Genomic DNA, 15,121 nt, shown 5'->3' on the forward strand with positions numbered 1-15,121 from the left:
AAAAATAAGACAAAGAAAGACATGGAGCTGCAGCAAGGGGACAAAATGGATGAAGAGGAAAAAGAGAAGAAAACCACGTCTCAAACCCCAGATTCCGCAGGACAGGACTATGGTGCAAAGAAGGGTTTACCAGAAGTTGCCCTTGGTGTTCCTTTTTACCTGATATCACCTGCACGAAAAAGTTGGTGGTGGAAAGTATGGTGGTACCTGCCCTATAGCCCTGCATCCCTGAGGGGTCCCCTGGCAGGAAGAAACCCAGAGAACTCTTGCAGTTTACCAGAAAAATGTTCCATAGTTCACAGTATCAGGGTCAGTTCTTCTGGATGCTGTCTCTTAAGAATTCACAACCTTCTAGATTAGAAAAGAGTCTGGAAAAATATGTATTAGCCTTTTATCATTGGTTATTTTATAGTTATTATATATAGTGGTATTAAATGATGAGAAATGGTTACTTTCCGTGTTTAAAAAAAAAAAAAAAAGAGGATGACCTGGCTGAAGGTGACGACTATCCTGTGTGTACTGAAGCAGCTAAGACGAGCATGTGACTGTCGTAGGGACAGCATATTTGGACAAGAATAAAAAGGCCCTGCCTTGTGTGGAGGTTTGTGCCAGACACTGGTGGGTGGGGCTGGGTGACGAGGCTGCTGGCTGCAGGGCCTTGGAGGGTCCTGGTAGCCCCTTTGCTAATTTTTTTTTCCTTTTTTGGCTGTGCCCCGCACGGCTTGTGGGACCCTAGTTCCCTGACCAGGGTTTGAACCTGGGCCACCGCAGTGAAAGCGCTAAGTCCTAACCACTGGACTGCCAGGGAATTCCTGCCCCTTTGCTAATTTAATTGCACGTAAGATGAGCCTTCACAAGGAGGGCCTGAAAGGTCCACTCTGCCTCCACAGCGTCTTGGTGGATAGCAGGGGTACTGAAGAAGCTGGGGATGGTGGCGAGGCAGGCAGTGGTGCTACCTCTGCTCCAAGGATAACATACAGCCACTCCTCACGCCAGCGAGCCTCCTAATCACTTGGTCCAGCCTGTGACCTGACGCAGTTTGACACACAGGACAAGGTGGTCGAGCCAAGCATGGCTCCAGGCTCCTCCACCCTTCCCCATCACAGTATGCTTGAGACCTCTTCCTTCCCACCTTTGGTCTCAGTCTTGTTCTCATTCCCAAACCGAGCAGGAGATGCTCCAGGAGTGCCAGCGTGTTCTGTGGCTCAGCATCCAGCCTGTTCGTCTTGCCGTCTAATCTAGTGCCTAGTGAGTCATTCACAGCACTTTAGGAAATATTTAGACTCATGGGAACAGAAGCCCTGAGTGAATAGGAGGGAGGAATGAAAAATATATTTTTCACTGGGGAAAAAGGAACACGAAAGGTTCAGAACTCAGAGCACTTTTAGGAAGGGTTAACTATAATGGGCCAATGAAACCCTAAATGTACACCTAGGAGAACCACCAAAAAGAGGTGAAGAGGTCAAATACACAAGTAATTCTGAGGGAGGGTGGGGAGTGGGATAGACCAATGGCTTGGCAGATGGAAGATGAGGGGTGGCAGCGAAGTGGAATTTCTTTCTCTCTCTCCTGCAAAGATCCTCAAATGTTGATGAGCTTCTGAAGCTTGTGAAAATGGAGATTCATGGACCCTACCCTCAAAGCTTCTGACTGTTCCATTGGGGTGAGCCTCTGGCATGTGTATGTTCCTAGGCACTCCAGAGTATTCATATTGCTTGGTCTGAAGACCAGATCTTGAGAATTACTGCTGTACTGTGGTCTGACAGGTATGTCACAGATTTTTAAAAGTTGGGTAATAATTCAGAGAGTTGTCACTCACAGTTTGAGAACAGTTACCAATAAATCTCTGAGAAGAAAAGCAGATTAATTGCTTTGCTTACTTCTAACCCCTCCTTTTAAAGCTTGAGTGTCTTTACTCTGTATCCACTTTTATCCCTCTCTCCACCTGAAGGAGGTGTGGCTTTATTATAGAGCCATGTCAATCAAATGTTTTTAAAGTCTGTGGGGAGGTAGGGTTACTGGCCAGGGGTAAAGTTGCTAAACTAAAGGGTGGATGAGACTGAGGAGAGGGGAGCTACTTCCCTTAGCTATACGTGACCATCAATGTTAAACCGTGGTCGACTCTGCTTAAAGGGAAGGCCCTTTATTGTCCTCTACTATACTGTCCTTTACTATACTGTCCTCTGCAGATAGTACCGGCCAGGCAGGGCAGCCTTGTCAGTGAGTCATTTTCTGGATGCCAAACAGGGCAGAGGGAACATTTCTGAGTCCAAGGCATAGCAAAGCACTTTATACAGAGGGCTTCATTGGTCTCTCTCTCTTTCCAGACAAACAAACAAAAAATAACAACTCAATCTTTTCCTTTCCCAGGAAAAGGAGAAAAGAAAAAGCCGGTATTTGTGAAGTGTTGGCATTTTGGTTCTAATGTAGGTATTTATTTTAGTGGAAATAGCTGACAAGTCCATGCTTCAGGGGAAAGCTAACCCCCCACACTGGAGGGGAGGAATGGAAGCAGAAGCACTGACGCCCCTCCATCCCGCGCTCTGGGCCTCACTGCATCCCTAGCCCCAGCTGCGTGCTGGCCTGAAGGCAGTTTCACACAGGCAGTGCAGAAGAGCAGGACAAAGGGTCCTACAGAGGGGGCTGTATTTTCGGTTTGCAGATTCATATCGGCTCAATCTTCACTCTAGGGAAGAATCGGAATCTCAAGTTGGAAAAAAGAAGGTATAGTAGTACAGTCTTTGAGGAGAGAGGCAGTCTTCTGAGTGCTGGAAGCAGCACTGAGTTGGGAGTTGGTCTACCTTGCCCCTGCTCTGGCTTTGTCATCATGAGCTCATATGCCTTTGGGAAGGAGATGCAATTAATAGCTTGTACATACACAGTCAGCCCTCTGTATCTGCAGTTCAGATTCAGCCAACTGTTGATGGAAAATATTTGAAAAAACAGTTCCAGAAAGTTCCAAAAAGCAAAACTTGAATTTTCCAGCAACTTTGTACATAGCATTTACATTGTGTAGGTATTATAAGTAATCTAGAGATGATTGAAAGTATACGGGAGGATGTGTGCAGGTTATATGCAAATACTATGCCACTTTATATAAGGGACTTGAGCATCCCGGATTTTGGTATCCATGGGGGTCCTGGAACAAATCCCTTATGAATACTGAGGGATGTATATAACTCGAGGGGGTTAGATTTGCTGATCTCCAAGGCACATGGAATCAGATTAGAAGTTCAGTGAAATGCTTTTTGTAGGCATTAAATAAGCATTGTTAGGTTGAATTATCTAACAGATGAACTCTATTTTACAATGAGATGAGAGTGTGTCAGGATACTTTTGGCCTTACCGGTCATGTCTCAGTATAGGTGTAGGCAACACGCTTGTCAGGAGCCATCCAAACTCAGCCAGAGTGTGCAGCAGAGGGCCATAATCCGTTTTGATTTCACAGCCCTGTGTGAATAAGCACAGAGTTCATAGTCTAATGACAAAGACAACCAGCTACACAAGTGATGACAATGAGGGCGAGAAGTGTTAGGATAAGGGGAGTTCACGCTCCATTAAGTGCAATTTCACCGGCTGCAGTCTTCCTGGGCTTCTTTTCTGCTCCCTCTGCCTTCCAACCATTCAACCAAGTTAGAAACACTGGGGATCAGAGTGGAGAGAGGTTTCCATGGGGTTCTCTAAGGTTGGGGCCTACCTTCCCTCAGTCTTGTTTGGGCATCAAACTTTAATACATGGGAGACTCTGGGAATCTGCATTTTAAAAAGCTCCCTGGGTGATTTGGATCCAAGTAGAGTCCATACACTTTCAGAAACACTGGTCTAGGGGCTGGGAGTGAGGACAGGAATAGAGAGTGAGCACTGGGGAGTGAAAAGTGAGAGGAGCAGAGAATCTTCACTGCTTTTTACTCACTTGGAATTGATTCTTACTTGGAGCTTTATCTCTTACCCCAAATCCTTTTTTCCCCCTCAATGGGATTTCCAGTTATCTTTTTCTTTCTTTTCTTTTTTTTAATTAATTTATTTTATTTTTGGCTGTATTGGGTCTTTGTTGCTGTGCGCGAGCTTTCTCTGGTTGTGGCGAGCGGGAGCTACTCTTTGCATGGGCTTCTCCTTGCGGTGGCTACTCTTGTTGTGGAGCACGGGCTCTAGGCACGTGGGCTTCGGTAGTTGTGGCTCGTGAGCTCTAGAGCGCAGGCTCAGTAGTTGTGGCGCACGGGCTTAGTTGCTCCGCGGCATGTGGGATCTTCCCGGACAAGGGCTTGAACCCGCATCCTCTGCATTGGCTGGCGGATTCTTAACCACTGCACCACCAGGGAACCCCGGATTTCCAATTTCTTTGAAAATAACCTATGTCTCTCTAACCTTTGCAAGGCCAGAAAGGCAAAAGTGTCCTTGAGAGAGGCTGTCAGTGAGGGCCTCGTGCACATAGCACAATATACCTGAATTCAGTCTGTACACCTCAACGGCAGTCCATTTGGTGATATCTGAATTCAGAGTGCACAACAACGGCAGCAATGTCATCTCTGATTAGGAAGGACAATGCTGTGTGTACGTATTTGGCCTGGTGAGAGAAAGAACACCTTTGGATATTTTTGCCTTTGAAAGTCAATTCACGTGGTTAAAAAAGTCAGTCACATTGGTTGCTTGGATATAAAATTGACTGATTTTTTTTTTCAGTTTCAGCTAGTTGTCATGGCATTGTGTAAAGAGAATCTCAGTGCCAGGGGACTTTGTTTAGGACTAGAATGCTAAATCTTTGGGAATCTACTGTTATTTATGTATAGATAATTATTTTTGCTATCTTTTAACAAAGCTGAACATTGAGTAAAGCAAATCACCTTTACACAAATTTGAAAGTTTGTGATGCATTTGTGATGCAATTCTGAACACCGAATAAAAATGTGTTTGAAGAATACTGTATGTGTTAGGCAATGAAAATCTTTAACATGTAAAACTAAACGTAATAGTAAAGCCAAATTGTCAGAAAACTTCAGTTTACCTCAATAACTGTCCATTGTTCTACTACGATGGCATCATTTCCTTTCCTGCTGAATCCTGGAACTCCAGAGCCTTCTTCTTCATAGATAAAGAATCCTTCCAAAGATTTTGGCAAATGGTCCCCTGTGAGGAAAAACATACAATTAAGAAGAGTTGTAAATACTCAGAGTCTCTTAGGATCATCTAAAACCTTAAATAACCCTTGTAGGAAGCTGAAGGAAAAACATATCACTTAATAAACACTTGTTTTAGGGGACTTCCCTGGCGGTCCAAAGGCTGGGACTTCGCCTTCTAATGCAGCCAGGGGGTGCGGGTTCGATCCCTGCTCCAGGAGCTGGGATCCCACATGCCTTGCGACCAAAAAACCAAAACATGAAAAAAAACCAGAAGCAATATTGTAACAAATTCAATAAAGACTTTGAAAATTGTCCATATCAAAAAAAAAAAAAAATCTTAAAAAAAAACCCCACTTGTTTTAGGTGAATCTATGACATCTCCCTTTGAAGGTAATTTTTTTTTCAAAGATCAAGACAGTTTTTTAAAAAAAATATTTATTTACTTATTTTATTTTTAGCTGCATCGGGTCTTAGATGCGGGCTCTCTAGTTGTGGCCTGAGTGCTCAGTAGTTGTGGCAGGTGGGCTTAGTTGCCCCGTGGCGTGTGGGATCTTAGTTCTCTGACCAGGGATCAAACCTGCGTCCCCCTGCATTGGAAGGCAGATTCTTAACCACTGGACCACCAGGGAAGTCCTTCAAAGGTCAAGATAGTTTTATACTTAACTGAATTAAAATCAAACTGTAAACATGAAGACTACAATAACAAAAACAAGATAAAATAATATCATACAGTGAGAAGCAAGTGGATTTCCTAAGCTTAAAAAGCATCTGGAAATGACCTTCAACTTGAAATCAAATTTTGGTTTCTGATCTATATGTTGTACGCATGTTAATTATACTATTAAGAGAAACAACATCAAAAATATTAATCCTTGGAACTACAGGTGTGATATTAAAACCAAGGTGACGTAAGATTATTTAAAAAAATATAAACACAGAACAATTCTTTGCTTCAATGATGCTTAAAAAAAAAAAAAAAAAAGAATGGTAACAGGAAGATCCTAAACAGAAGTCATTGTCAAAAGAATTCCTGCTGGGAAGGAAGTTTTAAGGGAGGGCCTCTCTGACATTTTTTTGAATAGTTGACAAAAACCAGCTGGCCAAAACTAAACTGATTTTATGGAAGTTCTTTTGTCTCCTATTTTGCAATAGGAGACAATTTCCCATGGTCATGTGCTGGTTAAGCATTCTGGTTTCATACAGCATAACGTCACATCAAAGTTTCCCTTGTTGACAGTTATCTAAATAATAACCTACAAAGTTTTCAAAAGATCTATTAAGCTTAAAGATAAAAAAGACAAAAGTAATTTAAATGTAATTTTTAGTTTTCATTTTTATTAATGGGCTATAGGCTTTAAGAGAAAATAACTCTTAGTATTTTTACATCAGTTACAGTTAGGGCAGAATATCATGAAGAACTTACATTATTCATAGCGGTCCCCAACAACCCAGTAAAGTTTAATTGACTTGTTGGAATTATTTTTCTAATTACAGTATATGTTCCACTTCCTTTAATGTACTTGTCTACTGTCATACCAAAGTGACCAGTGGAACTAAATCTGTTTTTGATTGTAAGTTTAGAGCATCACAAGACCATCTTTAAAATTGTATATTTGGGGCTTCCTTGGTGGTGCAGTGGTTAAGAATCTGCCTGCCAGTGCAGGAGACACAGGTTTGTTCCCTGGTCCAGGAAGATCCCACATGTCGTGGAGCAACTTAGCCCGAGAGCCACAACTACTGAGCCCGCCTGCCACAACTACTGAAGCCTGTGCGCTCTACGGCCCACGTGCCGCAACTACTGAGCCCGCGTGCTGCAACTACTGAAGCCCGCAAGCCTAGAGCCCGTGCTCCGCAACAAGAGAAGCCACTGCAATGAGAAGCCCACGCATCGCAAGGAAGAGTAGCCCCTGCTCTTCTGCAAGTAAAAGAAAGCCTGTGCGCAGCAATGATGACCCAACGCAGCCAAAAATAAATAAATAAATAAATAAATTTATTTTAAAAAATGTATATTTGCCTCAAGTCCTTTTTTAGAATGGGGGTATGAACTTTAAAAATAATTATATACTGTGATAATTATGTAGTTAATTGTAATCTGCTTCTTTTTCACTTTAGGATTATATAATTGGAGAACTATGGGTTTTGTGGCTTTGTGTTTTTCTTGTTCTCGGTATTGAGAGTTCCTAGTACTTCTAAACTTCTTTTGGTTTAAAAGAATAAAAGTATGGTAGACTCATACACTGCAATACTACCAAGAATAAAAAAGAAAGACTCACTGGTATGCAACAACACGGATGAATTTCAGAGATATTATGTTGAGCAAAAGAAGTGAGATGAGAAAGAATACATACTGTATATTTCAACTTACATGAAGTTCAAAAACAGGCAAAATTAATCTATGGTGCTGGAAGTCAGAATAATGCTTATCTCTGCGTGGGAGGGTATTGATTGGCAAGGGCCATGAGGAGGCCTTCTGGGATTTTGGAAATGTTCTGTATCTTTTTTGTTTTTTTTCTCATTTTTTCCAGTTTTTTTGAGATATAATTGACATATAAGGAAATGTTCTGTATCTTGAACATTTGTGTTCTATTCTGCGGTACACATAAGATTAATGCACCTTACTATATGTATCTTATACTTCAGTTAAAAACAAAAGACCTGCCTTCTCACTTTAGAGCTCCCCAGGTTCCCTGGCTAGCTTTCTTAGGGACCATGCCAGTCCTTAGAGCCACAGAAGAATGATACTTCCACAGGAGAGAGTATTTCTCTCTTGAGAAATTCTCCCTAACAGAAGTGGCAGCTAGGGAGGGTGGTAGGGAAGGCCTTGGTGGGGGGAGGGGTGACCATTTGGGTGTTTGGTGTGTTAAATCTTCCGGGTATTGGGGTGAGGTGATAATTCTGAACAATTACTTAATAACTGTCCAGAACTGTCATCTCTTTATTTTATTTTATTTTTTTTAAGATTTATTTATTTATATTTGGCTGCGTTGGGTCTCTGTTACTGCGCTGGCTTCCTCTAGTTGCAGTGAGTGGAGGCTTCTCATTGCGGTGGCTTCTCTTGTTGCGGAGCATGGGCTCTCGGCACGTGGGCTTCAGTAGTTGTGGAATGCGGGCTCAGTAGTTGTGGCACACGGGCTTAGTTGCTCCGTGGCATGTGGGATCTTCCCGGACCAGGGCTCAAACCGGTGTCCCCTGCACCGGCAGGCGGATTCTTAACCACTGCGCCACCAGGGAAGTCCTATGAACTGAGTCATCTCTTAACATCACTTATCTCAGAGCTTCCCACCTTGTGTGCCTTGGCCCACTGGTGTGCTTAGAAGGGGTACAGGTGTGCTATGGCACAGGGCGCCCCCTCCTGCCCAGAGTAGCCTTTCCGCTTATACCCATGTGCCCTATAATTTTACCATTTTCTATGTGTGCATAATATGAAAAAGTTACAAAGCATTGGTCTGACCCACTGCTTCTCAATTTTTTTTTTTTTTTGGCCAAATACCATCAATAGCAAAGGAAAGTACACTTGTATCACTGAAGGATGGTCTCCAGGTACAGTTTGAAGTGACTTGTGGCAAAGCATACGTTTTCTTTAAAGTCTAACGTTATATCTTAAAAACCCATGCAAATTTTGCATTCTATTCAAACATGTTCATATGACGTGAAAAAGCAATGTTTTCTCTTCTGCTTTCCCCTACCCCCAATCTTAAAGGAATATTGACACTCTAGGAAGAGGTTTATCCTGTGAAGTTGTGTACTCCCTGGCACAAAGCTGCATACCCCTAGGGTACTTTGACCCTGGTTTGCGAAGCACAAGCTTAAAGAATTTCCAGGGAATGGTTTCCTTGTCTGGAACTGTGATCTTACACATTCATTTCAGCTAGATGTGACATTGACATTTCTGTAAATGTGAGGAAATGTAACATTCCATTTTAGTATTTGGGGCCAAGTGTCATTTTTGGCATTAAACTGCCCAGAGGGTGGGCCTGGGACCACGTCAGAGAAGTGGAGGGCAGGCACATATGGGAACTCCCGTTCTGTACCTCTTTTACGAGCATTCTGTCTCCAGAATGCATCTCAGCCTGTTTACTGCTGCGCATCCACCATCATCTCTCTGGATCACTGCAACAGCCTCTTAGCAGCCTCCCCACTTCCATGCTTGCCCTCCATGATCCGTTTCCAAAAGTAAGTTATTTTTTAAATGTAGGTCAGGTCATAACTCCCTCCTTAAATCTTCAACGAATGACTTGGAATAAAAATCCTGGCAGGATGGCAAGTTGGTTAAGGGTACACACTCCACCTACCTCCTACCCCTTCTAGCTGCTTGAACATGAGCACATTATTTAAAATCTCTGTGCCTCAGTTTCTTCATCTGTAGAAGGGGAACAATCATACCTACCCCATAGGGTTGCTGCGGGGATTAAATGAGTGAATAAATGTGAAGTGCTTAGAACAATGCTGGCATAGAGTAAGTACAAATACGTGTTAGTGCCTGTTGCATCATTTATATTGTTAAGATCTAGGCGGCGTGGCTACTGCTCACCTCTCCTACTTTGTCAGGAGCCCTTCTCTTTTGTACACCCGGCACCAGCGACACAGACCCTTTCCCAGGTCCTCTCTCCCATCCTAGGTTTTTGTACATTTGGGGGCGTTTCCTCTGGCTTCTCAACACCAGCCCTCTCCAGGCTTCCAGTCTCAGTGTGATTGTTACCCTGTCAGAAGGGACCTCATGACCACCCACCTAAGCTGGTTCTTCCCTGTTACTCCATTACAATATCCTGCTGGGTAACATCACACACTATTCTCAATTTTGAAATTAGGTATATATGTTTTGATGCCCATTACAGCCTGATGCCACGTGGCTTTTTTTTTTTTTTTTTTTTGGCCTTGCCCTGCGCTGCCTGCAGGATCTTAGTTCCCCAACCAGGGACCAAACCCATACCCTCTGCAGAGGAAGCGTGGAGTCTTAACCACTGGACTGCCAGGGAAGTCCCATGGCTAGCTTTTTGAGAGGAGGGAAGATGTCCATTTTGCTCATCAGTGTAAACCCCTCATGCCTGGCCTAGGACCTGGCATATACATATATGTGAAATGAACACATACATGTTCCAGTTCCAACTGCTCATTCTGATACATCTCCCCCGCCAACTCCACACAAGCATTTTTATAGGAGTGAAGAGATTGAAATGAATATCAATTGAAGTCTGAAAAGAATTCACAAAAAATGAAAATGTAGCCTTCAGATGTGGGTATACTAAAGGTGGGAAGAGGCTGTGCTCTGAGGGTGATGGGGGCATTGGTAGGCTAGTGAAGTGTGAGAACCTCAAGGGTTGTGTGTGTATGTGTGTTTTGTATCACCGGGCAAAGTTGCTTATCTCATCCCTGTCAGCTGCCCCCCTGGATCTCTGTATGTTCTGGTAGAATAAAGTGTTTTGTCTTTGTTGGCTCAATTGGGTAAGCCTCTTGTAGCCTCCCCTGGGTTCATTTGGAGCTTTTTGTAAGTGTGCAGAGAATCCAGCAGCAGACCAGTTTGGTGAAGGCCGGGCAGTGCTGGAGAAGGTCAGGAACAGGAGGCCACTACAGTGAGAACTCTCAGGCCATACGAACAGCAAGAGGGTCCCTGGGTGCCTCTGCCTATGGGACTTTTCAAAGCAGAAAAGGCTTTGGAAGTGGGTGGGAAAGGGCACTGAAGAGGAATTTCACAAACCTTACAACTTTTCCACTATGACTTTCCTGAAGGAGAAAACTTTTTAAAGTTTTTTTTCCCCCTCTGTCTCTGGAGAATTTTATAAAGTGAGATTTATAGAATGAGATTTGTGGAGTAATATATTTAAATTTCTGAGCAATGTTTGGTTTTGTACTTCTATTCCTCATGGTGGGCTGACTTCTGACAATATTTTGGAAGAGGATGGAAGCAAGACAAAACAAAATATGCATTGTCCCCTATGTGCTTTAGATGTCAGGCATCAGATATCCCAGAACAAAGCGACCAATTCAGCCCTGCTTCCTCTGACTTGCTTCTCACAGTGACACAGGCATTGGTCACAATTTCCCCTCCACAGCTTCCCTGTATACTCCCAGGAAAGTCCCGAGTGACACACCCAACTGCCAGACCTTACAGACCGTGGCTCGTGGCTTGTTGGGGCTTGGCAAGGCCTGCAATGCAAAATGTCTAATGAGACATTCCAGAGCTGCTGAGAGGGAAAGGCTTTCCCCCGGGCTCTCTAAATAGCTTCTGAGGCTTTAAGAACAAAAGCCCTACAGAGCCTCTGGCTGGCAACTGCTGTGGCTAATTTTATTTTCATCATCAGGCAAAGCCCAAGGCAGGGATGCCTGAAAGACACTGTGAAAGGAGGATTTTTTTGTCTTTCCTTCAGCAGTTAGTCACAATCCAAAATTTGGAATGGATTTTTTTTTTTTCTGCCGTGCCTCGAAGCTTGTGAGATCCTAATTCCCTTACCAGGGATTGAACCTGGGCCCACGGCAGTGAGAGCGCGGAGTCCTAAGCACTGGAGCGCCAGGAGATCACCGCCCCCCCCCCCCCACCTTTCTTTTGAACGGCTCTAACTCAGACTCTTTGGAGCGAAGAGAAAGAGATGGGGCGGGAGGGAATATATGAAGCATAAACTGACCTTCAAATAGATGATTCATACTAAAAGTACTGTAGGGGCTTCCCTGGTGGTGCAGTGGTTAAGAATCCGCCTGCCAGTGCAGGGGACACAGGTTTGAACACTGGTCTGGGAAGATCCCACATGCCTTGTAGCAACTAAGCCCGAGAGCCACAACTACTGTGTGCTGCAACTATTGAAGCCCGCATGCCTAGGGCCCATGCTCCGCAACAAGAGAAGCCGCTGCAATAAGAAGTCCGAGCACTGCAACAAAGAGTAGCCCCCGCTCGCTGCAACTAGAGAAAGCCCGCGTGCAGCAATGAAGACCCAACGCAGCCAAAAATAAATAAAAGTTAATTAAAAAGAAATGGAAAACTTGCTAAAAAAACCCAGAAAAAGTACTGTAAGTGCATCTAGCAAGTGGCAGGAGAAAAGACCAACCCCAGAAAATGAACTCTGACGGTGGGCAAGGCACGTGGGAGTTACTTTGTACGTACTATATCTTATTAAATTCTCACAACAGTTAGTAGGAGTGCTTTTATCCCCCTTTTAGGAAACTGAGGCTCAATGAGCTCAACTAACTTCCCCAGGTCACACAGCTCTAAGTAGAGGACACAGGATTTAAACCCTTGTCTGTCTGATGCTAAAGTCCATGTGCTTCATATCAGGTCTGGCTGTTTCCATAAAAGTTCAACTTGGAAGAAGTTTCCAGTAACCAAAAATACAAATAAATATTTATTGAGCACTTGCTAAGTGCCAAGCACTATGCAAGGTGATATATTTTGGGGTGCTCCAATGAGCTAGATCCTGACTCTTGGTTGCTACTTAAAGAGACCTATTGGAACATGACTCGATAATTTAAAATAATCATCCAAAGTCTTTAGTTGTATTAGTTAAGGTATCACTAGGCTGATTTAATAATAATAGGGTTTATTGAGATCTCATTTTATTTGCTTGTTCATTCCTTCCTCTAACCCCGAGTCATGGTCCCTAACTATCCTGATTTTCATAACCCCCATCCTTCCTAATGCATTTTTCCAGTCTCCTTACTATCTTTGTTCTTTTTTTTTTTTTTAGCACTAATCTCTTTTATTTTTTAAAAATAAATTTATTTATTTTTGGCTGCGTTGGGTCTTCGTTGCTGTGCGCAGGCTTTCTCTAGTTGCGGGGAGCAGGGACTATTCTTCACTGAGGTGTGCGGGCTTCTCATTGCGGTGGCTTCTCTTGTTGCGGAGCACAGGCTCTAGGTGCGCGGGCTTCAGTAGTTGTGGCACGCAGGCTCAGTAGTTGTGGTGCATAGGTTTAGTTGCTCTGTGGCATGTGGGATCTTCCCAGACCAGGGATCGAACCTGTGTCCCGTGCATTAGCAGGTGGATTCTTAACCACTGCACCACCAGGGAAGTCCCAGCACTAATCTCTTTTATTTATTTATTTTTTAAAATAAATAAATTTATTTATTTATTTATTTTGGGCTGCATTGGGTCTTTGTTACTGCACACGGGCTTTCTCTAGTTGTGGCGAGCAGGGGCTACTCTTTGTTGTGGTGTGTGGGCTTGTCATTGCGGTGGCTTCTCTTGTTGCGGAGCACGGGCTCTAGGCGTGTGGGCTTCAGTAGTTGTGGCACGCGGGCTCAGTAGTTGTGGCTCATGGGCTCTAGAGCACAGGCTCAGTAGCTGTGGCGCACAGGCTTAGTTGCTCCGCGGCATGTGGGATCTTCCCGGACCAGGGCTCGAACCTGTGTCCCCCTGCATCGGCAGGTGGATTCTTAACCACTGCGCGACCAGGGAAGTCCCAGCACTAATCTCTTTTAAAAAACACTTTCTTTAGAAATAATTTTTGGAAAGATTTATTTGTTTTTATGATAGACATGAATGATTACATATCCCATTATAACTAAAAGAAGAAGGTTAGATAAAGATGAAGGATAAGGGGAAGGCATAAATAAAAATAGGTCAATATAATTTTCTGAACCAAAGTTTATTTTTCTATACGAATTTTCGAATAAGTCAGGCTTAGACTGGAGGACATGGTAGGTAGTCTCCAAAATTGGGCTAATGTAATAAATTTGGATAGTAATTGTCAAATGTCATCATAAACCTCCTGATTGGGCTGCTGTAGTACATCTTATTTGGAAAATCCTACTAAATGATCACACAGTGGTTTGTCCATTGATAGTCACAACCCAACAGCAAACATCACATTATAATAGTACCACACAGGATGTTTAAGCTTCTAAATTAAAGCTACAGAGTTGTGTAATAATTAGAATCTATTTTCTTAGGAATAATATCTGTCCTTTTAACTTGCTGTATAAGAAATAAATAAGTAAATAAAATAAAATTCAAAAAAAAATAATATCTGTTCTTTTAGCCATTGAACTTGAGAGGCAAAAACATTTCCACCAGCTCTGACACAAGGTCAAATTCTTTAGATATCAACATATCATAATATAAAACTTACCTTTAGATGTTTCCCAGCATACAAAAGAATCGATTAAAGACAAGCCTTGTTTATAATAAAATGTAGTTAACTCCAGCCAATCGGCATCAAGTGTACTAACGACAGAGCCTTTTCTTGTTACTTTCATTGACAGGATGCCTTCCTGATAGGTCCAGCAGGTTGATTCATCCTCAAAATCATTGAAGACTGTATACAACTTGTTATCTGAGGATAGGTGTTCAGAAGCAAGAAAAAAGGGGAAAACTATAATTTTATTGAAAAGATTCCTAAAATCTTTTTTTTTTTTAATTAATCATGAGCTATTTCAAGCACACAAACAAGCATAGAGAATAATAAAATTATCCACCACTCAGCTTTATCAAATGTTAACATTGGGCCAGGTTTGCTTCAGATTTTTTTCAAGGAAATGAGAAATGGATGTACTTGAGGCTCAAGATGTATCTCCCCTAATCCTATTCTCCAGAAATAGCTACTGTAATGAATTTGGTGTTTATTATTCTCATGCAAGTTCTTTTATTCTTTTAATACACATTTCTTTACACATAAATGATGTTTTGCAGTTTAAAAACAATGTTTTTCAGTTTAAAAAGTTTTAAAAAAATGGTATTATACTGTATGTATCAATCTATAAGTTGATTTTCTTGTTCAACATTATGCTTTTGAAGTGTATTTAATACATATAGATCTTATTCATTTAGTTTAACTGCTATATAGCATTCCAGTTTACTTTTCTCCTGTTGATGGACATATACATTATTTCTGAATTTTTGTTATTACAAACATTATTCATTCCTTGGACGCATACGTGAGAGTGACTCTAGAATGCATACTTAGACATGGAACTGCTGGATCATATACTTTACAAGTTAGCAAATTCTTAACTTGGGGGTCTATGGACCCACATTTATGGTTGTGTTTTAGGAAGTCTAACACCACTTGTGTCACAGAG

At 42.5% G+C, this 15,121-nt stretch overlaps 1 protein-coding gene across 1 annotated transcript in view; it reads right to left on the reverse strand.

Moving 5' to 3' along the window:
• The window catches only part of RFTN2 (raftlin family member 2), a 77,353-nt gene that overhangs the window by 30,690 nt on the left and 31,542 nt on the right, over positions 1-15,121 (reverse strand). Inside the window, exons 5-7 of the mRNA XM_082467195.1 lie at positions 14,173-14,376; positions 5,002-5,123; positions 3,347-3,450 (exon numbers count right to left, since the gene is read on the reverse strand). Coding sequence (XP_082323321.1) covers positions 3,347-3,450; positions 5,002-5,123; positions 14,173-14,376 — 430 coding nt within the window. The remainder of the gene's footprint in view (positions 1-3,346; positions 3,451-5,001; positions 5,124-14,172; positions 14,377-15,121) is intronic.

Source organism: Balaenoptera physalus (assembly GCF_965194825.1).
Source record: "Balaenoptera physalus genome assembly, chromosome: 6".
Lineage (NCBI taxonomy): Eukaryota > Metazoa > Chordata > Mammalia > Artiodactyla > Balaenopteridae > Balaenoptera > Balaenoptera physalus.